The sequence below is a fragment of the Debaryomyces hansenii genome, assembly GCF_000006445.2.
Source record: "Debaryomyces hansenii CBS767 chromosome A complete sequence".
NCBI lineage: Eukaryota > Fungi > Ascomycota > Pichiomycetes > Serinales > Debaryomycetaceae > Debaryomyces > Debaryomyces hansenii.
Window position 1 is genome coordinate 484,644 of NC_006046.2, and position 26,831 is coordinate 511,474.

Below are 26,831 nucleotides of genomic sequence, written 5' to 3' on the forward strand. Positions count from 1 at the left end.
AGTGTGCTGGAAAGATCAAGGATAATATAATACTAGGATTGTATGTGGATGATATCCTCATCTCAGGAAAGAATACTATTGAGATTGAAAAAGTAAAGAAACTTCTTTCGCTGAGATTCAAAATGAAGGATCTAGGGATTGCAAGGAAATTTCTAGGCATCAATATTGAGCAGAGAGAAGATGGAATAAGTATCTGCCTCAATGACTATATTGAAAAGATTCTAGAGGAATTTAATATGACTGATTCGAATCCTGTTGCAACTCCGTCATTGGTTGGACAGGACTTACACAAAATTGATGATTCGCCTGAATGCGATGCAAGTAACTATCGATCTTTGGTCGGGAAGCTATTATTTGCATCTACCACTGTAAGAACTGATATCAGCTACGCAGTAGGAATGTTAAGCAGGTATTTGTCCAAGCCTACTGAGAAACACATGAAATGTGCTAAGCATATGCTTAGATATTTGAAAGGAACCCAAGACATGGGTCACCATTATAATGGAGATAATAAATTGCTGATTTATTGCGACAGTGACTGGGGAAGTGATTCCAGTGATAGAAAATCAATCACAGGATACATAGTGAAATATGGAGGAGCTCCAATTTCGTGGAAAAGTAAGAAACAACCTACTGTGGCATTGTCTACTACTGAAGCTGAGTATCTTGCTTTGACAGAAGCTATTAAAGAAGCCATGTGGATGGCCCAACTCTTCAAACAATTGAATATACCATTGAAACTTCCAATTCCTGTCTATGAAGATAATAATTCGTGTATTCTCCTTGCGGAACATCCTGTGTTCCACCAGCGCACCAAACACATTGATATTCGCTATCACTTTATAAGAGAGCACATTATTCAAAATGAAATTAAATTATGTCAAATTGATACGAATAATCAAGTTGCAGATATGCTAACCAAAGGGTTGAACAAAGTGAAGTTCACGAATCTACGTTCGTTAGCAGGTATGAAGAATATTAGGATTAAGGGGAGATATTGAAATATTTTAATGAGCCTGAAATCAACATTGCATATTTTTAATGAGCATGCGATTAATTTGAGAAAATGTAATCTGGTTGCAAAAATATATTAAATTCCTATTCAAGTTAACAAATGGATTGCTCTTCTTAAATATTTCTAGTTTATCTTGAAGTAATTTCTCTAAGGGGGAACTCATTTCAGTATTGTTGAAATATATTAGTATATTTTATGCGAAGTCAGAATTAATTGAGAGTTTATATAAACTGGCTGCGAAACATTGTTATTCTGATTATTTTATTTGAATACAATACCATATCTACAAGGCTCATTGTTCAAATGATAACGATAAGCTTATCTGTAATTGTTCAAGTATATAATGAGTTATCATTGGATAGCTCCTTATCTTGAATGATAAATACAGATAACAAGCCTCGTAGATCTAATATATCTGCCTTCCCATTGGCCGTTTACTTGGAAACAACGGGAAACGTATGTTGAAATATCTTAGTATATTTTATGCGAAGTCAGAATTAATTGAGAGTTTATATAAACTGGCTGCGAAACATTGTTATTCGGATTATTTTATTAGAATACAATACCATATCTACAAGGTTCATTGTTCAAATGATAACGATAAGCTTATCTGTAATTGTTCAAGTGTATAATGAGTTGTCATTGGATAGCTCCTTATCTTGAATGATAAATACAGATAACAAGCCTCGTAGATCTAATAAATCTGCCTTCCCATTGGCCGTTTACTTGGAAACAACGGGAAACGTATGTTGAAATATCTTAGTATATTTTATGCGAAGTCAGAATTAATTGAGAGTTTATATAAACTGGCTGCGAAACATTGTTATTCGGATTATTTTATTAGAATACAATACCATATCTACAAGGTTCATTGTTCAAATGATAACGATAAGCTTATCTGTAATTGTTCAAGTGTATAATGAGTTGTCATTGGATAGCTCCTTATCTTGAATGATAAATACAGATAACAAGCCTCGTAGATCTAATAAATCTGCCTTCCCATTGGCCGTTTACTTGGAAACAACGGGAAACGTACTCCTATTCTTGTGGAAATACTGGACTATATAGAGGTCTTTGGACCTCCTAGAATACAGAATTTATATAGAGATTAAGTAAATTATATATTATAATTGACACTGACTAACTGATTAACTGACTGACTGATTACCTAACCTGATACTGACCTGATAATGTATGCTACTTTCGAGAATTTACTTCAACAGGTTATGAGCCATTTTTTGGACTTTGATGTTACGGAGCAGGATAAGCTCCGTGGTATTGATAACTACAAACTTTGGGCTGCTATGGTAAAGTCCAGACTGCTGGACCTTGACTGCCACTTAGATCTGTATCTAAGTAATGTGGATATTCCTGGTGTTAGTGAGTTTACTGACACTGAACGGAATGTGATTAGACTTAAGTTTGATCTGATCCTTGACAAGCTTTTGAAAAAGTGCATTACGTCTGCTGTTTATGCGACGTACTGTACTAAACGTGGTTTACGTGGACTTAATTTATGGCATGCTCTATTCCGCGACTTTGGAACTATTTCTGTTAAGCAGCATTTAGAGCTTCATTCCACGTTAACCCGTCAGCTTTTTGATTCTACTGTATCGCTTGCTGCTAAGATTCAACTTCTTGAAGATGCTGACCTGGACCTTCTTCCTTTGGATGAAGGCCAGCGGATTCTCTTCTTTCACAGTTGTGTTAATAACAGTACTGTTAAGAACGTTATTATTCGTCTTGACGAATACGTTCCCTCCCGTCTTAATTGGCTTGCATTGAAAGACGGGATCTCTGAGATTCTTCACGAGACAAGTTCCCCCGTGTCCGATGAGTCTAGTATGGCTCTTGTGGTCCTGCAGCGAAACCCTCGAAGAATTATGATCAAGTCTAAGTTGACTTGTTTCAAATGTGGTGGCATTGGCCACAAACTGAATGTCTGTCCCTCTCGAAGTGACGACGAGTATTGGAATCTGCCACCACCCAAGCCTCTGCAACCACCGAAGCCGACGAATAAGCCCAATTATTTTGTGACATATACTGAGGAGAAACCAAGCGTCTCTCCCACCAATGCTGTATGTGGGCTTAGTTACTTGGTCCCCAAACCTAGTCAGCACACTGCTGCCTATGCTGACACCGGTCACCAGACGTCTTCTGCCTCGGTATCTCATGGTTGTGCAGCTGCTACTGATAGCCATAGTGATGTCTTCCTTCTTGATACTGGTGCGTCTGTTCATATTACGCATCAGAAGGACCTACTTCATGATTTTAATCCTGATAACTCTGGTACCATTGCTGGACTTGACCCTGCTACCACGTTCAAGATCCTTGGTACTGGAACATTGAAATTTACGTTACCTGATGGTTCTATACTCCCCGTTGAGGATGTGCAGTATGTTCCTTCCTGCGGTCGTAATTTAATCTCGGTTAGCCGTGCATCTAAAGGAGGTTCAACATTCCACCTTCTACCCAATGGTATCGTTGACCTTCGTTTAGGCCTTCAGGTTGCTGCTCTTACGAAGGATGATCTTTATCAATTTTCACTCCCATGCTTGCCTGCTCATAATGTATCAGCTGGCACTGCGTTTACTGCTACAATGGATGCCCATTCTCGTCTTGGTCATCCAAGTCGTAAGGTTGCGCAACGCATTGGCACCTTATGTCCTTCGTATGCTGCTGCTTTGAAGTCGGAATCGAAGGATTCCCTTTGTGAGTCGTGTATTCGTGCGAAGGCTACGCACGCTCTCCCTAAAACGTCGACCACTTCCGGTCGCACTGTGAAGACTCCGTTGGAGCTTGTCCACTCTGATGTCTGTGGACCGTTTTCCCAGCCGAGTTTAACCAAAGACTCATATTATGTTGTCTTTGTTGATGATTACACTCACTATATGGCAGTGTATCCTGTTAAACAAAAATCTGATGTATATGAGTGTGCGCGCTCATATTTTCTTCAGTCTGAACGATTCTTTCATAATCGTGGTGGCTACAAGCCGGTTACTTTTCGCACCGATAATGGTGGTGAGTATATGTCGTCCCAATTGCAGCAATTTCTTAAAGCTCAAGGGATCACTCACCAAACCACTGTTGCGTACAATAGTCATCAGAATGGCGTCAGTGAACGAGCCATTCGTACCATCAATGAAAAATGTCGTGCCATGATGTTTCATGCATCCACGCCCCTGTGTTTTTGGGCCGAAGCTGTAGCGTGTGCTACTTATCTTCTTAATAGATTACCGTCGACTGCTATTGATAAGCAATATCCCTATCAACGGTGGTATAAGAGTCATGCCCAGTGGGACCATTTGCGCCCATTTGGATGCATGGCGTATGCTCTTATTCCACAACAATTGAGATCGTCGAAGTTGTCTCCTCGGTCTATTCGAGGTGTTATGCTTGGTTATGCCCAAACCCAACATGCATATCGTATTTTCGATCTCGACTCTGGCAAAGTTGCTGTTAGTAATAATGTGAAGTTTGACGAATTTGTGTTTCCGTTTCAAACTATGACTAACATTCCCCGGGATATTGCCTCTATAGGCTCGCTGTCGTCGTCGCTGTCTTCGTTTTCATCCATTCCCGGGATTCGAGCTACTGCTGAGCTCCCCGGTACTCTTATGTCGCCACCTGTGCTGGATGTCGACATGTCTGATATTGAATCTGATTTTTCGTCCCATGATTCTATGGTCCCTCAGGATCTTGCGTCTCCTGTCGATGGGCCATCTATGGATATCGTGGGCCCACCTTCTCGTGGTTCGCTGTCGTCCTCTCCTGGTATTACCACCACTCCTAGAGTGGTTGAACCGTTGTCCCCTCTCGTAACGCAAGAGGTGTCTCGTCCTCGTATCGAGTACATTTCTGACTCAGAAGCTTCGGTTCCAGGGGAAGACTACGCTACTTCTTTCTATGAACGTCATCACGATAACTTTGATAAGTCTGATGATGAGGATTATGTTGATGAACCTGTGAGGAGAAGAAGAGCTATTACTATGCCTGATAGACTGCGTAGAAGATCAGAAGTATCGTCGGATGGAGAAACTGAACCTTCTAAGAAACTGAAATATGAAACACTGCATACTGAATCAGACTCCTCGCTTGTTGTCAGAGGATCTGGTTATTTCATGTCACACGCCTATGTTGTTAGTACCAAGAAAGATGGTGTACCAGTAACATACAAACAGGCAATGCTGAGTGACGAAGCTGAAAAATGGAAAATCGCCATGGATAGTGAGATGAGTGCTCACTACTCAAATAATACATGGGATTTAGTACTGTTGCCTAAGGATAGAAAAGCAATAGGCAACAGATGGGTATTTACCAAGAAAGATGATGGTAGATACAAAGCTAGACTAGTAGCACAGGGCTTCAGTCAGGTTCCAGGGGAAGACTACTTAGATACCTTCAGTCCTGTGATCAGATATGAATCTGTGAAGCTACTTCTAGCATTCAGTGCTGTTGATAATAGAGTTGTCCATCAGATGGATGTAGATACCGCATTTTTGAACGGTACTGTTGAGGAAACACTCTATATGAAACAGCCTGTTGGATTTATTAATGAGAATGAACCAGAGAAAGTCTGTAAGTTGAACAAATCGTTGTATGGATTGAAACAAGCACCGATATGTTGGAATACTACAATTTCAGATTTTCTTGCTGAACATAGGTTCAACCGAATTGACACTGAGTTAGGCATATACGTTCGAGGGAACATAATTATTGGCCTCTATGTTGATGATATCCTTATATCAGGAAAGGATATGAAGGAAATTGAAGATGTAAAGAAAATGCTCGCACTGAAGTTTAAAATGAAAGACTTAGGGGTTGCGAAGAAGTTTCTAGGAATTAATATTGCACAGGATACCAATGGTATCAAGATATGTCTCTATGACTACATTGGAAAGGTCTTGCAGGACTTTGAAATGACTGATGCAAACACGGTGACAACTCCGACATTGGCCGGAGAGGACTTACACAAGGACAACACAGAAGAATGTGATGCCACCAGGTACCGCTCTCTAGTAGGAAAGCTATTATTTGCATCTACTACTGTTCGAACAGATATTGCGTACGCTGTTGGAATACTTAGTAGACACTTAGCCAAACCCTCTGAGATGCATATGAAATGTGCCAAACATGTCCTCAGATATCTTAAAGGAACCCAAGATATCGGCCACCATTATACTGGAGACAGCTCATTGGATATATATTGTGATAGTGACTGGGCTAGTGACAAGAGCGACAGGAAATCAATTACAGGATACATTGTTAGATATGGAGGAGCTCCTATCTCGTGGAAAAGCAAGAAACAGACTACAGTGGCAATGTCGACCACTGAAGCTGAATATCTCGCATTGGGTGAGGCTACCAAAGAAGCGCTATGGATCATAATGTTGTTTGACGAGATGCGTGTGCCATTACAATTACCCATCTCGATCCACGAAGATAATAACTCATGTATACTCCTTGCAGAGCACCCTGTATTTCACCTGCGCACTAAGCATATTGACATACGCCATCATTTCATAAGAGAGCATATAATAAAGAAACAAATTAAACTTTGTCAGATTAGCACCCATACACAAATTGCGGACATGCTTACAAAAGGATTAAATAAGATTAAGTTCCAGGACTTGAGAAGTCTTGCTGGAATGACAAGAATTAGGATTAAGGGGAAGTGTTGAAATATATTAGTATATTTTATGCGAAGTCAGAATAAATTGAGAAATCATGTAAAGCGGCTGCAAATTCTTTTATATCTCAATAGAACCTGTTGAAATATATTAGTATATTTTATGCGAAGTCAGAATAAATTGAGAAATCATGTAAAGCGGCTGCAAATTCTTTTATATCTCAATAGAACCAGAATGCCGTTTGGCTTTCTATTACCATAAAGATTACGCCCGCCTTATGATTGTTGAAGCTATCATTGGATAGCAGTTTTTCTTGGAAGAAAGGCACTGATAAAATGCCTTTCGGTTTCCATATATCTGCCTTCCCATTCGCTGTTTACCTGGAAACAACGGGAAGCGTACTCCTATTCTTGTGCAAAGATTGGACTATATAAAGAGGTCTTTGGACCTCCTTGAATACAGAATTTATATAGAGATTAAGTAAATTATATATTATAATTGACACTGACTAACTGATTAACTGACTGACTGATTACCTAACCTGATACTGACCTGATAATGTATGCTACTTTCGAGAATTTACTTCAACAAAAAGAGCGAATATGATCTGTACTGAAATTTATTATGCTGATCTCATAAATACGCACCACTATCAGGGTATGGCTTCCTGATTGATTTTACAGGTCTTCGTATAGATGTACGATTATATATGAGAAGAAAAGAGTATACTTGAATATCTTTAGATGATTCCATTAAATTTAAAGCTTTTTTTTTCGATTCTAATGATGTTTATTTGCGATATTTACATGAATAATTAGTACGTACAAGCAAAGCATGGGAACTATTTGCAATTGGAAGACCCGAACCACATTTATTTGTAGCGGAAACTAAGCTCATCTTCAATGTAGTCAAGTTTGGTAATATCGAAATTGCCAGTGAGAACCTGTTCCACCCTGAATTCCCCAGAGTTGAAAAAGAATTTAAAAGGAAGTTGTAATTAATTGAGAAAATTCGCGAATTTGATTGCAAATACTAAATAAGAAATACAAGTCAAGAGATTGTTTCTATTGTAATTAATAAAATAGAACTAAGTGTCACTACTGTTGAAATGTATTATTCTATTTTGTGAGAAGCCAGAAATAATTGAGAAATTATATAAAACAGCATTCATTGTTATATCATGAAGATTACATTTGCCTTTCTTTTAAACTTCATATCTCATATATGTAGTGAATATTTAGAGATTAAGTAAATTATACATCATAATAAATACTGATAAATTATATTGAACTGAACCTGAACCTGATATTGACAATAACAATAACAATAACAATAACAATAACAATAACAATAACAATGTAGTTAAACTAATTTATTATTTTATTAGTTTTAAGTCGTTTGAATATCTCAGTTAAAATTTATAATTTACCTTATCACGATATACTATATAATCATCTCTTGAATTGACTTTTTATATAGTAAAGTGTTAGTATTACTCGATTAGGTCTTTACCGTTAGTAGTATTTATATTTCTAATTAATTACTCAATAAGCAATGTATTTGAATTTAATAACCCACTTATTAACCCACTCAGATTAAACTAGAAATATTAAAGAGGAGCAATTCATTTTAATTCGAATGTGGTATTTTTGATTTTGCAACCAGATTGCATTCTCAAATCAATTGCATATGCATTAAAATGTTTAAATATAGACATGTTGATTTTGTATCACTATTAAATCCAGCCGATTAAGAAATTTCAAATTCAGATTGTCGAATAATAATAAATATACCGATATCTGTAGAAAAGTTCAAATATATCAGAATGTTAACACATCGAAAATAGAGTGAATATCATAATATAAATGAAGAATGAAAATTAGAAAAAGAGTAGACATGAAACTTAAAAAGTGATTAGTTTATTGAAATTGCTTATTCAATATAAAGTTGTGGTAACCGCACGACTTTAATATTATATATAAGCACACCAATTGTCCGAATAACGGAGAGTAGAATCCGGATCTTATACTTTCACTATACTGGGCTTACAAAGGAAGATAATACTTAGAGGTTAAGTAAATATAATTGAAATACTTAAACTGTTCAACATAAGCAACGTATTTTTTTAATTTATCAAATATGAACGATTTATATCAACGAGAACTCCTTAATGATTTTGGTAAAATGTCTTTGGCTCTGACTGCACGGAAGCACACTCGTCGAAAGACTATTAAGTCTAAGGTGAATTGTTACAAATGCGGTGGTATTGGCCATAAACAGAATGTTTGTCCTTCTCGTGATGACGGTGATTTTAAAACTCCACCATCTAAACCTCCGTGCAAATCATGTGTTCAGGCATTCTCTGTTATGGAGTCCTGTGACAATGAGACTTCAAATGCTAACTCTAGAGATCTATTCGTTTTTGATACTGGTGCGCTGGCTCATGTTACCAATCGGCGGGACTTACTCCATGATTTTACCGCTGTTCCACCTGATACAATTGCTGAAATTAGACTTGGTACTCCAGTAGAGATCGTTGGTACTGGCACCTTGAAATTTAGGTTACCTGATGGTACCATACTCCCTGTTGAAGATGTGCGGTATGCTCCTTTCTATGATCGTAATTTAATTTCTGTTAGCCGTGCAACCTCCCGTGGGGCAGTCTTTGACATGCTGCGCGATGGTGTTTTTGACGTTAACTTGGATCTTCAGGTTGCAGCCCGTACGAGCCCAGATAAGTGTGCACTTTATAAGTTTTTATTCCCATGCTTACCTGCTCGGAATGCATCTGCTGGCACTACACTTGGTGTTACCAATGCTCACTCTCGTCTTGGTCATTCTAATCAAGCTGCTGATGATATTAAATTTGAATCGAAGGACGGTATTTACGATGCGTGTGCCCGCGGGAAGGCGACTAGTTCTGTTCCGAAGGCTTTAGATGTCTCTCGTAGTTCTGTTAAAGCGCCATTGGAACTTGTCCACTCTACTGTCTGTGGGCCGATTTCTCAACCGAGCTTAAATAAAAACTTGTATTATGTTGTCTTTGTTGATGATTACACTCACTTTATGGTAGTGTATCCTATTAAACAAAAATCTGAAGTATATGAGTGTGCCCACTCATATTTTCTTCAATCTGAAAGATTCTTTCAGAATCGTGGTGGTTACAAACCGGTTGCTTTTCGTACTGATAACAGTGGTGAATATATGTCATCCAAGTTGCAGCGCTTTCTTAAAGCTAATGGAATTGCTCATCAAAATTCTACTACGTGCAGCATTTATCCGAATGCTGTCAGTAAACGAGCCATTCGTACTATCAAAGAAAAGAGTCGTGCTATGATGCGTGAAGCATCTGTGCCTATATGTTTTTGGGCTGAGGCTGTTGCATGTTCTACTTATCTCCTTAATCGTTTACCATCCACTGCCATCGACAACCAAATGCCCTATCAACGGTGGTATAAAAGTTTACCTAAGCTAGATCATTTGCGCCCATTTGGATGCATGGTGAATGCCCGTATTATAGAGCAGTCGCCACCACCTTGGTCTTTTCGTACGATTCGGGGTATTATGGTCGGTTATACTCAGAACCATAATGAATACCGTATATTTGATCTTGATTCAGGTGGAATTGTTATCTGTGAAGATGTAAATTTCAACGAATTTTTATTTCCCTTTAAAAATATGACTACAGTTCCTCCTGGTGTTCCTTCGTTAGATCAGTTGATGAACGATGCTGAAATTGAATACTGACTTCCTTGATCATCATGAGGTATCTCGTCGCAACGCGGATTTATATTCTATAGCTGCTAATTTAGAGCAAATATAGGATGGAGAAATGAGCTAACATCTACTGATCCTAGGAGTTACCGTCCCCTCCAGAATGGGTTATCAAGGGGTTATACTAAACTCTTGTTCATCACTGTAAGTGAAACGCTTTTTTATTTCGAAATCAAACTTTCCCATTTCTTCCTTATCTCTTCCATAATCATAATTCTAATAAAGACTACCGTTATTTGATTAAGGGTCTTATTGCGTAAATATAGCCCACTTTTTGAATATTTTCACCATTATAGAAGTAAACATTCTAAATGAGAATTTATTTCAATAATAACGTCTTATCAATAGATAAGTCAATATTATAAATTGACACAACCTCTAAATCTTATATAATCGTCTGTAAAAATCACGTCCATTTGGGTGAAACATTAGGATAATAGAGCTACGTATATTGTTATTAGTGGTGATACTTTTGGGTCTGCTTATAAGTATATTTTCGCAAAAAGTATGCCTGAGAAGATCAAATTAATTTCCTATAAAATTGATTTGATTACATAATTGTATTGACTATAGCGGACAAAGTAAACTTTTACTGAAATGGTAAGATTAATTATAATAAAATTATATATTATAACTGAAACATTCATTGATTTTGAACTGAAATATTAAGAATATCAAGTATTAGAATGGGTTCTGATTTACGCGATTTAATTCGAATTGCTTTGGATGAGGTTGATTCCAGTACCGTCCCAGACCCACTTAAGCTACACGATAAGCGAAATTATAAGGGTTGGGCTCGGCTTACCATGAAAAGTGTGCTGCATTTGAATTGCTTTTTGGAAATGTATCTCAATAATCAATTCAGGGAAATTCCTGGAGTAAGTAATCTAGATTCAGCCGAGCAGGAGCGTGTTAGAATGGATTATGAACAGCTTACGAGCAGTTTGATGCGTATTTACATGGATGATTCCTTGTCCCAAGTCTATATAGTTAATAAAGGCTTAAAAGGTCTTGAACTATGGAATACTATTTATAATGACTTGGGCCATCTTTCCTTCGTACAACAATTACATTTTCATTCGGAATTATATGCGATGCTTCACGATCCCAAGACTACTATGTTAGAAAAGCTTGCCCTCATCCAATATGCTGATCCCGATATTCTTCCTGTTTCCGATGAACACAAGTTTGTTATGTTCGCTACTGTATGTGGTAACAGCGCTGTCAAGGATATATTGGTTCGTCTTCATCATGAGTATGATAATGTGACCTGGAAGGCTTTGAGAGAAAAAATTCTAGACATTTCTGAAAAAAAAGCCGTATCTGACACCTATGAGGCGGTTTCAGGGAAACCTCCTCCTAGAATATTAATTAGATCTAACGTGAACTGTTCCAAATGCGGCGGTGTTGGCCACAAATCAGATGTATGTGTTTCAATGGATGATGAAGAAAGGATCAAATTAGAACCAGTGTCAGGAAAGGTCAACATAGCACCTGACTCGTTTCCTAAGGACGAATTTTATCTTGATTCTCGTGTATCACATCATATCACTCACCAAAAGAAACTATTGCATAATTTTTCAAAGAGTTCTGGGAAAATTAAGGGTCACGGTGCTCTGTTCAGGATTGCCGGGTCTGGATCTTTGAAGTTCAAATTACCAGATGGTAGCTCCCTTACTCTTACTGATGTACAGTATGTACCTTCGTTTGGGCGTAATTTAGTCTCAATCCTTCAAGTGAATCTGCGCGGTACGAATTTCACATTTCATCACAATAAGGTAATGGCATCTGACCTGGGGATTCCTGTTGCAAGTCTCATTGTGCCTGAACACGTTTTACTTTATCAATTTTCATTACCTTGTGTCCCTCCTTCCAGCTAGGACTTAGTATGATATTAGATTTATAAGATAAAAGTCTCTGCAGTCTTTCTATAGTAGTACACCTGCTTTGAATGAATCTTCGTCCATCGGTTGCGAGAGGTTAGAAGAAACTGAACATTCTAGAAGTATGACATTAGCTGAACTTTAGAGAAAAAAAAAACCTAATATACGGTCTGTTTTTGCACATCAATGATATTTTATCTGGATAATCTGACGTATACAAGAGAGTCGAGGATAGAAGACTAACACTACATATATATCAGTTGGTATGCTTAATGGATTTTAAATGACATTTTCCTGAAGGTTTTCATGTACTAAAAAAATTCCTTTACATAGCTATCATTAATATAATCATATATACTTGGAGGCACAATAAATATTATTAAACAACTGTATCATTTTTCAAAGCTTATAAGTTTTCCAATAATTGGTTTATTTCGTTTATCATGGCCATCGCTTCTCATTATCCATAATATACGTTCCTTAATACACTTATAAATTTTAATTATTTTGTCATACTTTCAATCTCTCCATTGAATTATTGTTTCAAATCTTTCTACCATAGGTACGCTCAGGCTCGGCATTCGCCCCAATGTAGCGAATCAACCTCTCTCTTTTATCTTGTACCAGCCCAGTGGTCAGTAGCTTATAAAACTCCAAGTAGCTATTAAGACCCCTCGTGAGTTGTTCAATTTGGGCAAGAGACGTTAAAGGTGACACTCCAGCATCTGCTAGAGTTCTATAATCACTATTTGAGATAGGATCATAGGCATCAGGAGAGTTGCGATTTCCTCCTCTCCCCTTGAATTGGTTATCAAAGCGTGAACTTAAATTTTTGTTCGACATTTCTAAGTTAGCTAAGCGCCTGTTTGTTTCAATCCGAAACTCTTTCATTTCGTCCTTGAACTCTCCCATTTCGTCCTTGAACTCTCCCATTTCGTCCTTGAACTCTCCCATTTCGTCCTTGAACTCTCCCATTTCGTCCTTGAACTCTCCCATTTCGTCAATAAACTCCTCCATTTCGTCTTTGAACTCTCTCATATCGTTTTTGAACTCTTCTAATGAGTTGCTAATTCTAACAATATATGTCATCATTTGATTAAGGACCCCGTTACCTAAATCTGGAGCTTGTTCATGAGCAGAACGTGTACCATCAGGGTTTAGGAATAGGTACTCATTCATCCTTTCCACATTCAGCGAAATATCATTCAATTTGTGTCCCATACTGGAAGAAAACGTAATAAGTTTTCTTGTTTTATAACCTGTGGTTGCAACCATGTCTTTATATAACCTGTTCGTGCGTATGCTATCTCTTGCTCGTCACGAGATTCTACTTGCAAATTGGCAAAATAGCTAAGTGCTTCATTCAATAAAGAAGGCTCAAGCCATTCTAAGGCATTAGTGGGGCCATTTATCCCTGAGGGTGGTTCTAAAATTGGTTCTAATTGTATATCTAAGGTCTGTGTCATTTGTAAAAAAGCTGGTTAAAGAAAGATATATCTGACATATTTTTATTCGTAAATTAGGACCCTTTTTATATCTTCTTATTTTTACATTTGTGGAAGCACAAATAAAATTATTCACAAGCAGGCTATTTGTGAATTTTCTTGCTTATAATCAGTCAAATATCTCATACGTATTCTACAGTGAATGGGAATTTGGATTTTATTCAAGTAAATACACTGCATCATTAGACATATTTCGCAATTGTAACTTCTAATAATGGTTTGTTTCAACAAATATTTTAGTTGCACTCGAATTTATATACGCAACATCATTATACGGTTCGCATGCTACACAAGCCTTGAATCTATTTGCTAATCTGAATTTTCTTCCCGCTTTCGAAGAACACAGGAACACAGAATATTTTTTTCGTATTATTTGTGGTAACAGTACTATCAAGGACAGGTTGAAAGCTTTCGAGAATGTTACTTGGAAGGCGTTGGAAGGCGTTGGAAGATTTCAGACATATTTGACAATGGATATGTATCTAGAACTACGAAGGGTTTCGAAAATCATACTCTTAGGACATTAATTAGATCTGAATTAGTGATGTTAACCACAAATCAGGCGTAAGGACTTGAGTTTGAGTCTAAACTTAGTTGCAACTTACTTTACACCGAATAATTAGTTATCTTATCAGTTTTATTACACGTGTGATAAGGTTTAATTTGATATTGCATTCATCTTATGTAACATTCCTATAAAAAATTATCAAGTTCCTTTATACTGTAATTTTTCTCATCCATTAATAATAGGGATTGGTTTCAGTGAGTTTATTTATGGAACGAAGTAATTTCTATACATAATAATACTGTCTTGTGGATATAGTATTGTATATTAATGAAATAATTAATACCACAATGTTTCGCAGCCTGTTTAATTCCGACTTCGCACTAAAATATTTCAGTACTCCCATCCAAAGTTGAACTTCAATTGAATATTTGGAACTTTCAACTTTTACTGATAACCCACCAACTTGATAAGATGTCACAATTAAACGAATATATTGAAGGGGCAATTGCGTCCAATTTCTTCTATTATGTTTTTGAATTTATTAAGCTACGGGGCGTGGATAACTATAAGAATTGGGCAAGGTTTGTGATAATGAAGATGAGAAAAATGAATTGTTTTTTGGAAATGTACCTTAATAATCAATTTATGGAAATACCTGGCGTATGTGATTTGAATGAAAATGAGCAGAATATTATTAAACTCAAGTATGATGATCGTACAAGCCAGGTGATACCGAAATTCCTTAATGATGCATTGTATGAAACTTATTGCGTAGATAGAGGCTTAGAAGGTATTAAATTATGGAATGCTCTTTATAATGACTTTGGTCATTTCTCGTTTGAGCAAATTTTGGACAGGCAGTCAAAGTTAAATAAGTAACTTCATGATCCTGCTGTTTCCAGGTCAGAGAAAATTAAACTACTCGAGTTTGCTGACCCTGAGATTCTTCCCCTTTCCGATGAACAAAGAATTATGGTCTTTGCAACTGTTTGTGGCAACAGAACGGCCAAATCAAGGTTGATTCGTCTCTATGAAAAGTCACTGGAGAACTTGACTTGGAAGGCCTTGAAGGATGAGATATCAGACGTTTCTGATGAAGCTTGCAGGTCGCAGAAGCAATATTAAATCAAACTAAATTGACTTTTTACAAAGGTATTGGCCACAAATTAAATGCATGTATTTCTCGTGATGATGAAACAAAAGACAAATTCAAGACTTGTGTCTGAAAGAGTCGCACATGTGCCTAGACTAAGGATGGGACTTATCTTGATAAGCGTGCCACATATCATGTTATTTAATCTTTAGTTCGATTACCACCAAATTAAATGATTTATTTGAAGTCCTCTTTTTGTTCACTTATTTCGTACAACGGTCAAATATGTAACCACACTGCGTGCAGTCCAGTTATAAGCTCATTGAAGAAAAGTATGCTACTTAAAAATAAAAATATCGATTTTTTCAAAGTCTGGTTTTTGATTTATACACAAGAAGCTTCTATAAATAAATATATGAATCTAATCTAGGATTGTTGGTAAAAACCTTGAGAGACTAAATACTCAACTATTTCGCCGATAACAGAGGTCAAATCTTCCTTCAAAGAGAATATTCCTTGGTCAGCATTTTGCTCGCCATTGAAATTGACAATAATAGAGTTTCCACTTCCGACCGCCTTGATAATATCAGATTGGTTTGATTTGGTTGGTACTATAACACCAGATCCAGATTTAACTAATTCATTAACGATGAAAGGAGTAGCTTGTTCACTAGATAACTTAGTGATACGACGCTCACCTGAAAATTGGTTCAAGGTAGATTGTAACGCGAAAGATAAGTATTCACCTTGTTTCGAATCAGACGAATCAATAACAATAGCGAAACCCTGTTTAGATCTTGGAGGGTTACTTTCTCTTAAGACTTTCACAACTTCAGGATAAGAGAACCAGCCTGGGATCTCGGTACCATCTCTTAAACGTTGTCTTAATTCAGTTCCAGAAATGTTAGCAGTATTTACTTTAGAAGTGTCAATTGTATCAATTGGAGCATATCTATCTTCATCAGGTAAATAAGTGACCATTCTAAAGGGAACAACCTTGATTTTTGGTTCTAATTCATCCTTATATTTGGCTAATAATTCTTGCGCGTCATATGGACCATAGAAGTCAACACCCTTAGAGTTGGAACCAGGACCAGCGTGGTCTCTACCGACAATAAAGTGATCGACACCATAGTTCATACGAATTAAACTATGCCACATAGCTTCACGATCACCACCCATTCTCATAGCCAATGGCAACAAGGATAAGGTGGCTAAACCATCTGGATATTTCTTCAAGATTTGCTGGTAAACCCTAACTCTAGTATGATGGTCAATGTCACCAGGCTTTGTTAAACCAACAACTGGATGAATTAAAATATGTCCATCACTACCAAGGTCATTGGCAGCACGAACAGTTAATTCTCTGTGGGCCCTGTGCATTGGGTTTCTAGTTTGGAAAGCAACAACCTTTTGTTGGTCCCATCCTAACTTTGAGAATTCTTCTCTTAATTCAGTTGGAGTTTTACGGAATGGAATGTAATCGTAATGGGTTGGATAATCTAACCCTTGGATAGAACCACCAACATAGAATTCTTGGGCAGTTTCAAATAAGTACTTAATAGCAGGATGTTCAGGGTCTCCTCTGAAAACCTTTTCAGCCTCGGTTTGCTTATTTGGCTTGTAAACAGTTTCAACAGTCAACAAAGCTAAAGGCTTTTCATCTCTTAAATCCTTTAACACAATTTTTTCACCTTTCGAGAGTTTGCCAGCAAATTCCTGACCAACATCTAAAGTGATAGGCATTGACCATAACAAGCCTTTACCATTTTTTTCATTCTTGACGCTCGATAATCTCATGTCGTGGACAACGCTGTTATAATCTTCTTCATTCAAGAATCCAGTCAATGGAGAGAAACCACCGTTCAAGATAAGTTCCAAGTCACATAACTGTCTTGGACTTAAAGTTAAGGTCTTATATTTCTTATCAGCGATTTCTTTGAACAAATCGGATCTGATAGAACTGTCACGAATGACCAAGTCTTGTAATTTACCACCGTGGGGAGCTGGAATAGGCATTTTTAACTATGAAAAGATCGAAATAAATAGGAACTTGGATCTGTAAAATATGAAATACTTTGAAAAATCTGCTGGAACACTTCTATATATTATACTAAATCAGACAATCGCACGTGTTTTTAATTTTTATTTAGCTGCCAAAGACTGCCAGAGGCTTGATCTACGGGCCGTATTCCATAATCTGCAATACGATAAGTAGTTAATGCCATTAATATCATCCATGAAGAACACCGTTGGGACAATGAAAGGATTTGGTGGACTTGATTAAGAGCTCGTAGAATTGCGTCTAGAAGCTTATGGCTTTATTGAGACGAATTGAACAATTTCATATAATTAACACAATACCCAGAAAATTTTATTGGGCCTATAATGGATACCCAATTATTCAAACTTAGTCTAGTATTTACTATTTACGTGTTTACAAATTTACGTAGAATATATTGCGGCCGTTATTAGTGGGGGCATTCCGGTAATGGCAAAAGCTTAATTTCTATCGACCTGGACTTGATTCAAGCCTCTTTTATCCATGTCTCTATGTGAATATTAGCACACAAGGTCCTAATAATTCACTATAAGTCTTTAGCTCGGTCTTATTTGGCAGACTTTTAGTGCTCGAGTAATGGTCGAGCACGTTAGTTTAAATGGTAAAATGGTAAATGTACTTCCGGTTATACGAAGGACTTACTAATTGAGTCATAATAATATAATGTATAGATTAGTAAACTTGCGGTACACACATATCCGAGACGACTCAAAGCAAACACGTCGAAAAATTAATATTTAATTACTTCATAGGTAACTGTATTTTATTAAATTTGTAATTGCTTTCAATTGAAATAAATTTTTTAAAGGTTATAATATAAAATGTCTGCTCCAACGTATGTATTCTTCGTTTCTCTGTTTCCCGTGAAGGTCGAATAGGTAAGGATCAAATATGTGGCGAGCTTTCCCCAGGTTCATTCTACGTGGCGGCTATTACTCCTAGGTTGGATAAAGTAGTAGATTTGCATTAGTAAGACATGAAAGAACAATCAATGGTATATTGTTGTGATAGGTTTCACAGGGACTAGTTTGAATTGATGAAAAGTTGCATAGTTTGGCCAACTACCGATATCGGATTGAGTTGAATTTTCAAACGATGATTTACTAACAATTTTTGTAGTGGTGATATTGGTTTAATTGGTTTAGCCGTTATGGGTCAAAACTTGATCTTAAACGCTGCTGACAATGGTTACACTGTCGTAGCTTACAACAGAACTGTTGCAAAGGTCGACGACTTCTTGGACAACGAGGCTAAGGGCAAATCAGTCATTGGTGCTCACTCCATCGAAGAATTATGTGCTAACTTGAAGAGACCAAGAAGAATCATTTTATTAGTTAAGGCTGGTAAACCAGTTGACGCTTTTATTGAACAATTATTACCTCACTTAGAAAAGGGTGATATCATCATTGACGGTGGTAACTCCCATTTCCCAGATTCTAACCGTCGTTACGAAGAATTAAACGGTAAGGGTATCTTATTCGTTGGTTCTGGTGTTTCTGGTGGTGAAGAAGGTGCTAGATACGGTCCATCTTTGATGCCAGGTGGTCACAAGGACGCTTGGCCACACATCAAGGATATCTTCCAAAGTATTGCTGCCAAGTCTGATGGTGAACCATGTTGTGACTGGGTTGGTGATGCCGGTGCTGGTCATTACGTTAAGATGGTGCACAATGGTATTGAATACGGTGACATGCAATTGATTTGTGAAGCTTATGATTTATTAAAGAGAGTTGGTAAATTCTCCAACAAGGAAATCGGTGACGTTTTCGCTAAATGGAACAAGGGTGTTTTAGACTCTTTCTTAATTGAAATTACCAGAGATATTTTGTACTTCAATGATCCAACTGACAATAAGCCATTATTAGAAAAGATTTTGGATACTGCTGGTCAGAAGGGTACTGGTAAGTGGACTGCTATCAATGCTTTAGATTTAGGTATGCCTGTCACCTTAATTGGTGAAGCTGTTTTCTCTCGTTGTTTATCCGCCTTGAAGGATGAAAGAGTCAGAGCTTCTAAATCATTAGCCGGCCCATCAGTTGAAGATGACGAATCTCCAATTCAAGATAAGCAAAAGTTCGTTGACGACTTAGAACAAGCTTTATATGCTTCTAAGATTATCTCTTACGCTCAAGGTTTCATGTTGATTAGAGAAGCTGCTAAGGAATACGGCTGGAAATTAAATAACCCAGCTATCGCCTTAATGTGGAGAGGTGGTTGTATTATCAGATCTGTTTTCTTAGGTGAAATCACTTCTGCTTACCGTGAAACCCCAGACTTAGAAAACTTATTATTCCATCCATTCTTCAATGATGCCATCAAAAAGGCTCAAAAGGGTTGGAGATCAACTATTGGTAAGGCTGTTGAATTTGGTGTTCCAGTTCCAGCTTTTAGCACTGCTTTATCTTTCTACGATGGTTACAGATCTGCTAAGTTACCAGCTAACTTGTTGCAAGCTCAAAGAGATTACTTCGGTGCTCACACTTTCCAAGTGTTACCAGGTGAAGAAAATGATTTCTTAAAGAAGGACCAATGGATCCATGTTAACTGGACCGGTAAGGGTGGTAATGTTTCCGCCTCTACTTATGATGCTTAGAATAATTATTCATAAGTATCTTCATTTTTATAGTGATATAACGGTTTCTAATTATTGACGTAGTTCAAATAAAAGAAGATATTCAAAATGAGTGTGTAAGCTTTAAAGGAGCATATATTAAATTGATTGAAGTGAAAAACTATTATATATATCATAGAATAGTATTGATGATAAATATGAATCAAAACTATGGTAAAAACACGGAACAAATTAAATAAAACAAAATAGTCTAATTATTTATTATTCTAGACTTGAAGTGGGTTTCTTCTCTTCCACTCTAAGATTAAATCGTCTTTTGGGAAGATTGTAGCGAAGACTTTAATTTCTTCGGATAACGGAGTAGGATAATGAATGATATCCGAGTTCATAACAAATTTACCTAACATACTGGTAAATAACATCAAAACATAGGTTTTACCTAAACAAATATGTGGGCCGGTACCGAAAACTAACCAGTTACGCTTGTTCATATCACCAGTGGCATTTTCCCATCTTTCTGGAATAAAACTATCTGGATCTTCATATACTTCTGGGTCGTGTAATGCTGGGTACAATGTAGGAATAATCATAGAACCCTTTGGGGCGGTATATGTGTCAGTAACTGGGAAACTCTGTTTAACAACATAAGGGACCATCAAGACTGGAGGACGGTAACGTAATGATTCCTTAACAACATTATTAGTGTATGTCATTTCATTAATCAATTCTAAATTCAATGGCTTGGATGGGTCTTGATCACGAACTCTTAATTGTTCTTCTCTTATCTTGGCAACAATATCAGGACGATCGGCTACAACCTGGAACAACCAGCAAGCTAAAGATGAAGATGCATCTTGGGAAGCAAAGAGGAAAGTAAAAATAACCTCAGATATTTCTCTGTTTGAGAACTCACGAATTAATAACTTAGATTCTGGATCATCTGAGTGCTTTTCTCTTGCATCCTTCATTAAATAAATCCATTCATCCATAACACATCCTGGTTTACCGTTGTCTTCGTTAATATGTTTTTTAGACATACCGGCACAGGATTCGAAAATTTTCATAGTTTCATCTGCAATTTTTTTACCATACCAAGTCTTAGTGTATGGAATAATGATTGGGAAGTTAACTAACTCTAAGGCAGCAGTGATACGGAAATAGTTGTCAGTAATCAAGGAAATTTGTTCTTCAGTAATATAATCCCCACAGAAAGTTCTTAAAGAAAGGGCACACAATAATTCTCTAAATTGAGGGAAGAATTCAGTTGGACCATCCAAGGTAACAAATTTTTCAAGGTATAAATCCATATACTTTTCTTGAACAGGAATATATAATTCCAAAGCCTTTTGACTAAATAAACCATTCAAAGATTTACGATAATCCGAATGTGCCTTACCATCCAAGAAAACCCAGTTAGTTGGTCTTAAAATCTTAATAGCGACATCAACGACACATGGCTTGACATACTTAGGCGACCCTAAGATCTTTCTAGCCAAGTCTCTTGAAGATGCAATAACAACAAACTTATGGAAAATCGACACACACGATAAAGGACCAGAATCCCACTTGGCCTTATATTCTTCGAATTTAGGATCTAATGATTCTAAAAATGGCCCAATGATAGGCCATACCTTCAAACGAGGACCAACAATACTACCCTTTCGGATTTGATACATAATCTGATCATACGACAATCCCAATACAATTGTGGTGATAATAAGTTGTAACCACGACATATTCATATAAAGGTCGTTGGCTGTTTTGATAAAAAAACTGGTGTCCCCGAAGGAACCAGATAAGTTGTCAACTATTTCAGACGTAGAATTAGTACTCATATTCTTAACATACGTTTACTACCAACTCCAACTTCAAAAAGTGAAACACCTCGAAAAGAACCTCTTCCTTAAAAAAAAAAAACACGGAACAAAAAAAATTCAACTGGGCGACCGAAAAATTTCAATCCGGTAATATTCTATACGACCGTACCGATGGGAACGACATTGATTTTCAGGTGAAATGTGGTTCAAAAGATAATCGCAAAATGTCGCGATGAGGTACTAATTTTTTTATGTATCTAACGATATAAAGTGAATAAGTGAACAGAGTGTATACGTTTAGGATAGATATTGAAGGATGGGTAAAAGAAAGCAGAATAAGGAAGTTGAATCTAAGAGAAAGAAGGCTAAACAACAACAGGATGCGCAGCTTTCGACTGGATTATTTTCTTCTAATCATGATTCACCTGAAAATGAAGAAATCAGAGATTGGGACAATGAAGAACAAGATTATGAATTGAAGCCAAGAAATAGAAAGAATGATGTGGTTGAGGGTTTACCGATAAAGATGGCTGACGGTAGGATTGAAAGAGTGGTAAGAGAAGTTGCAGAGGAAGACACTAAGCCAGAGGAACCAGAAACGAAAGAACCGTTGGTGGAGAGTAAGGAAGATAATGAGTCAGAACACGAAGAAGACGAAGACTCCGACTTGACTCCTCTAGAAAGATTAAATAAGATTAAGGAAGAGATTGCAGATTTGGCATCAAAGCTCATTGAAGACCCGGAAGAAAATGTCCTGTGTCTTACTAGATTAAGAAAAATGTCAGAATCACGTAATATGGTCACTTGTCAATTATCCATGATGGCGTTGATTCCAGTGTTTAAATCGTTGGCTCCAACCTATAAGATTAGACCTTTAACGGATACAGAAAAAAGAGAAAAGGTAAGTAAAGATGTGGCTCGTTTGCGTCAATTTGAACAATCTTTGATAAGTAACTACACCTTATACATTGATAACTTGTCTAAATTAGCGAAAGTATCGCTTCTGAACTCCCAAAACAATAAAAAAATCACCCCGGAACAGATAAAGAAAGGGCAATTAGCTGCTAAAGCTGCCTGCGAGTTATGTATATCTTCGTTGCGTCATTTTAACTACAGAAACGAAATTATCTCTATTGTTGTGCGTCGTCTTAACAGAAAACCGAATAATACTGAAGATTTTGAAATCTTTACGAAATGTTTGAGAGTTTTAGAAACATTATTGAAGGATGATGAAGAAAATGGTGATATTTCGTTTGATGTAATAAGAATTTTGTGTCATTCAATTAGAGATAAAAAGTTTAGGGTTGATGAATCCGTCGTAAATATTTTCTTATCATTGTCTCTTTTAGAAGACTATGATCCTAATAATAACAAAAATGATTCTCCTAAGCAGAAATTAAAGAAAAAAGATAGAGTCCACTTGTCTAAGAAAGAGAGAAAAGCTAGAAAGGAAAGGAAAGAAATAGACGAAGAGATGCGTAAAGCTGAACAAACTATAACTATTGAAGAAAGAGAAAAGTATCAATCACAGGTATTGAAAATGTTATTGGCATTATATTTAGAAATATTAAAGGCTGGTTCTCATACGTCATCAATTCCTAACAACAATGCAAATGATCTCATGGCATCAGTCTTAGAAGGTTTGGCCCGTTTTGGTCAGATGGCAAATTTTGATTTATTGGGTGATTTCTTAGAAGTGTTGAGAGAAATAATGACTGACATAATGGACGAACACTCTCTTTCAGATGAAAACGAAGTATCAGATGAATTCGGCGGCATGTATGGTGGAAAGCAAATTAGAACCGTATTGTTATGTATTGCAACATCGTTTACATTAGTCACCAATCACTCAACTACCGGTAAATTGCCAATGACAATCGATTTATCAAAATTCGTATCATGTTTGCACAACATCTTGTGTGATATGGCACTTGATTGTGACATGGAATTTTCGCATAAATCATTAAGATTGGCAGACCCTTTGCAAGTATCTACGATTTCAGAAAAACCTTCTGTCAACGTTTCTACAAAGTCTGAGCTATTATTACGTTGTCTAGACTTTGTTTTCTTCCGCTCAAGAAATGGTACCTTGCCCAGAGCAACCACTTTTACCAAAAGATTATACATTTCAATTTTGCAGACTCCAGAAAAGACTTCTTTGGCGTCATTAAAGTTTATTGGAAAATTGATGAGCAGATATGGTGATAGTTTAAAAGGTTTATGGAACACTGAAGAAAGGATTAGCGGTGAAGGCACATATATCTTGGGTATAGAGAGATCTGGTAGAGAAGTTGAATTGGAAAGAAGTAATAGTGGTGCTGCAACTCTATGGGAAAATGTCTTATTAGACAAGCATTATTGTCCAATGGTTAAAGATGGTTCTCGATCATTAATGAATAACAGCAAGCCAAACGAAAGAAGGTAGTTATATAGTCTTTGTAAATACATGTATTTATAATTATAGATCCACAAGATAATAATTTTAGCGATTACTTAGAAATTGACGAGGATAATTTTTTTGTGACCGAAAATAAAATTTGCGATATTTGATAATGTAACAATTTCGAAGTTTTTATGTACCATTATATGATAATTGGTACTCTTGTTCATTATATGATAATTGGTACTCTTGTTCACTATCGTTGAATTGGGTATTACTATAAGGACTTATATTCGTACAAAATGGATCCTGCTATTATTTTGTTTGTATTCATATTTGTTTCAGTTTGCTTCTGCCTTTTAATATTCCTTAGCGCATATAGGGTATTCTCTGGCGGTTCTGAAAGAAATGAATACAGCTTCCTTGGATCAGAAATATTAGGATCAGAAGTTCCTCGTGAGTTTTTGAACGACGAAGAGGCATTGAATCATTTGGCCTCGGAATACGATTTCACACATTTGTCCCCTGAAGAGCAATTCTCTTATTTAAGAGGTGAGGAATTTACTAAAACTAATCCTCCAAACTTTCATAATACAAGGGGTAAATCATATTCTAATGAGGATGATATGTTGCTTAAGGAGCGTGGTATTAATGCATTTGAGTTCGAACAAGACGCAGATATATTACGTGGGCGCTATATAGTTGCTGATAAAACAGAGATTAACTTTCATAATAACGATACTCCCTATTCTACTGCAACTTCCATATTGAATTACAGTCTACCAGTCAAAAACAGAGCGTATTCAGATACTGTTTATTTTGAGGTTAAGGTGTTTGAATTTCAAAATGGCAGCGAAAATCCAAATGGCCATTTTGCCATTGGATTAGTAACTAAACCTTATCCTAGCGATTTTCGTTTGCCGGGCTACAACAATTTCTCCATTGCATATGAATCAACTGGTAACTTGAAGATCAACAAACCTTTCCCAACGCCATTACAACAACATCAAGGAGACAACAGTCAATATAATGCATTAGTTTTGCCTCCATTACAACAGTCAGATATTGTTGGATTTGGTTATGTCGTGAGTACTGGTACTTTATTTATTACACGCAATGGCAAGAAAGTTATGGATGTCATGAGGGGATGTTTCATAGACTTGTATCCTGCTGTGGGTTGCTTTCTGTCGAATGCTAAATTTCAAGTTAATTTAGGTCAATTAGGTTTCGTCTGGATTGAGGCTAATGTCAGAAAGTATGGCTTTGTTTCAAATAGTGATTATAAGAAAATCAAAGGCGAGCAAGGTTTGGCTGCACTCCCAGAGTATGGTAATTCCAGTGTCGCTGAGGGTGATAAGCTTCTTGAAATGGGAGAAGAACTTCCACCACGATACCCAGAAGATGAATTAGATTTTTTTGGAAGATCATCAAAAGACATTCTTAAAGTGGGCTCGTCTTCGAAGTCTCAAAATAAGACCAAGTCATTTTCAAATAATGAAAAACAAGATCTCGAAGAAATTAATGGTGAGCCTAAGGTTGCCGAAGAGCACCGTTCATCGTTAATTACCGATGATCCTGAAGAAGTCATGGATTTAAGAGAAAGACTCTATGAGCAGAATATTACTGGGCCCGTAAGTGAACTTAGTTCGGAAAGAGCACCATTAATCGGAAATAATGAAAGTCAATCGGAATTCTACGTTAACGCAAAGAGTGCGACATCTTCTAGAGAAGGAAATACTGAAACTGATTTAAAACAGGTGACAGACGAGGAACCTAATTCGTCGCAGGAATTAACAAAAGCTGCTCAAAATGATTCCAATATATCAAAGACAAGCAGAACGAAAAAGAAGAAGAAGAATAAGAAAAATTCTAAAAAAAATAAGAAGAAGTAGCGCATAAATTTATATAAGACAGTACATATTTTCCTTCCCTTCTTTCCATCTTTTATAATGAAGTACTAATAGACGTGTAATAATTTACATATGGAAAGTTACTAATATTTTATAATGGCTTGATTAATTTACTTCTTTGAAGAGCCTGTTTCTCGTATGAATAAACCGTGTTATATTTCTCAGTTTCATTAAAACTCCACAATATCCAACAGCATTAGGTCCAACTCTACGTTGCTTATAACCTAAATATTTACTCTCTACTGGATAGTACAATTTATAAATAAAAAAAGTAGCGCCGCCCGGTTTCGATCCGGGGACATCAGGGTTATGAGCCCTGCGCGCTTCCACTGCGCCACGGCGCTGATCCGTTGTTGTTCTTGAATTCTGTAGCATGTAGTAATACGTAAGAATTGAAATCTATTCTATTGGAATGATATTCTTAATATTAACTTAGATATATTCACGGTTAATAGAAGTAATTTAAATTCAATGTTTTGAAATTAGTTTTAAAAATTTTGGAATCATTGTAAACATTATGTTCGAATCTTCAGTAGTGAAATATGTGATTCATTGCTAAACTACGATAAAAGATCAGTTAAATTATAAATACACATAAATATGTATTTTGAATAATAAAGCTTTATATTAAGTATGTACATATATTACAATTTAGAAGCTGCTGTGGTAAAATTCGGTCAGT

At 36.6% G+C, this 26,831-nt stretch overlaps 7 protein-coding genes and 1 non-coding gene across 8 annotated transcripts, besides 6 other annotated features; 4 read left to right on the top strand and 4 right to left on the bottom strand. All coding sequences in view use genetic code 12, as the record gives it.

Annotated features, from left to right (window-relative positions):
• Nucleotides 1–23: 23 nt before the first annotated feature.
• Nucleotides 24–1,010: a mobile genetic element (relic of Debaryomyces hansenii Tdh5 retrotransposon).
• Nucleotides 1,011–1,186: 176 nt separating this feature from the next.
• Nucleotides 1,187–1,474: a long terminal repeat (solo LTR of Debaryomyces hansenii Tdh5 retrotransposon).
• Nucleotides 1,475–1,762: a long terminal repeat (solo LTR of Debaryomyces hansenii Tdh5 retrotransposon).
• Nucleotides 1,763–6,783: a mobile genetic element (Debaryomyces hansenii Tdh5 retrotransposon).
• On the top strand, nt 2,206–6,696 carry DEHA2D06061g (DEHA2D06061p; the record flags this gene model as incomplete). The annotated part of the gene is made up of 1 exon (XM_002770222.1): nt 2,206–6,696. One exon carries the CDS (start codon nt 2,206–2,208, stop codon nt 6,694–6,696), a length of 4,491 nt encoding a protein of 1,496 aa, XP_002770268.1.
• Nucleotides 6,784–7,235: a long terminal repeat (solo LTR of Debaryomyces hansenii Tdh5 retrotransposon).
• A 1,798-nt stretch (nt 7,236–9,033) lies between these two features.
• Nucleotides 9,034–10,356: a mobile genetic element (relic of Debaryomyces hansenii Tdh5 retrotransposon).
• A 2,489-nt stretch (nt 10,357–12,845) lies between these two features.
• On the bottom strand, nt 12,846–13,577 carry DEHA2D06116g (DEHA2D06116p; the record flags this gene model as incomplete). Its single annotated transcript, XM_458722.1, has 1 exon — nt 12,846–13,577. The coding sequence occupies one exon, from the start codon at nt 13,575–13,577 to the stop codon at nt 12,846–12,848; it is 732 nt and encodes a 243-aa protein (XP_458722.2).
• Nucleotides 13,578–15,834: 2,257 nt separating this feature from the next.
• On the bottom strand, nt 15,835–17,427 carry DEHA2D06138g (DEHA2D06138p; the record flags this gene model as incomplete). The annotated part of the gene is made up of 1 exon (XM_458725.2): nt 15,835–17,427. One exon carries the CDS (start codon nt 17,425–17,427, stop codon nt 15,835–15,837), a length of 1,593 nt encoding a protein of 530 aa, XP_458725.1.
• Nucleotides 17,428–18,291: 864 nt separating this feature from the next.
• Nucleotides 18,292–20,063, top strand: DEHA2D06160g (DEHA2D06160p; the record flags this gene model as incomplete). Its single annotated transcript, XM_458726.1, has 2 exons — nt 18,292–18,305; nt 18,590–20,063. 2 exons carry the CDS (start codon nt 18,292–18,294, stop codon nt 20,061–20,063), a joined length of 1,488 nt encoding a protein of 495 aa, XP_458726.1.
• A 245-nt stretch (nt 20,064–20,308) lies between these two features.
• On the bottom strand, nt 20,309–21,877 carry DEHA2D06182g (DEHA2D06182p; the record flags this gene model as incomplete). The annotated part of the gene is made up of 1 exon (XM_458727.1): nt 20,309–21,877. The coding sequence occupies one exon, from the start codon at nt 21,875–21,877 to the stop codon at nt 20,309–20,311; it is 1,569 nt and encodes a 522-aa protein (XP_458727.1).
• Nucleotides 21,878–22,175: 298 nt separating this feature from the next.
• Nucleotides 22,176–24,284, top strand: DEHA2D06204g (DEHA2D06204p; the record flags this gene model as incomplete). Its single annotated transcript, XM_458728.1, has 1 exon — nt 22,176–24,284. One exon carries the CDS (start codon nt 22,176–22,178, stop codon nt 24,282–24,284), a length of 2,109 nt encoding a protein of 702 aa, XP_458728.2.
• Nucleotides 24,285–24,541: 257 nt separating this feature from the next.
• Nucleotides 24,542–26,131, top strand: DEHA2D06226g (DEHA2D06226p; the record flags this gene model as incomplete). The annotated part of the gene is made up of 1 exon (XM_458729.1): nt 24,542–26,131. One exon carries the CDS (start codon nt 24,542–24,544, stop codon nt 26,129–26,131), a length of 1,590 nt encoding a protein of 529 aa, XP_458729.2.
• A 290-nt stretch (nt 26,132–26,421) lies between these two features.
• Nucleotides 26,422–26,493, bottom strand: DEHA2D06248r. The gene has a single exon. It is a non-coding gene; the product is annotated as a tRNA-Met (tRNA).
• Between the last annotated feature and the right edge of the window lie 338 nt (nt 26,494–26,831).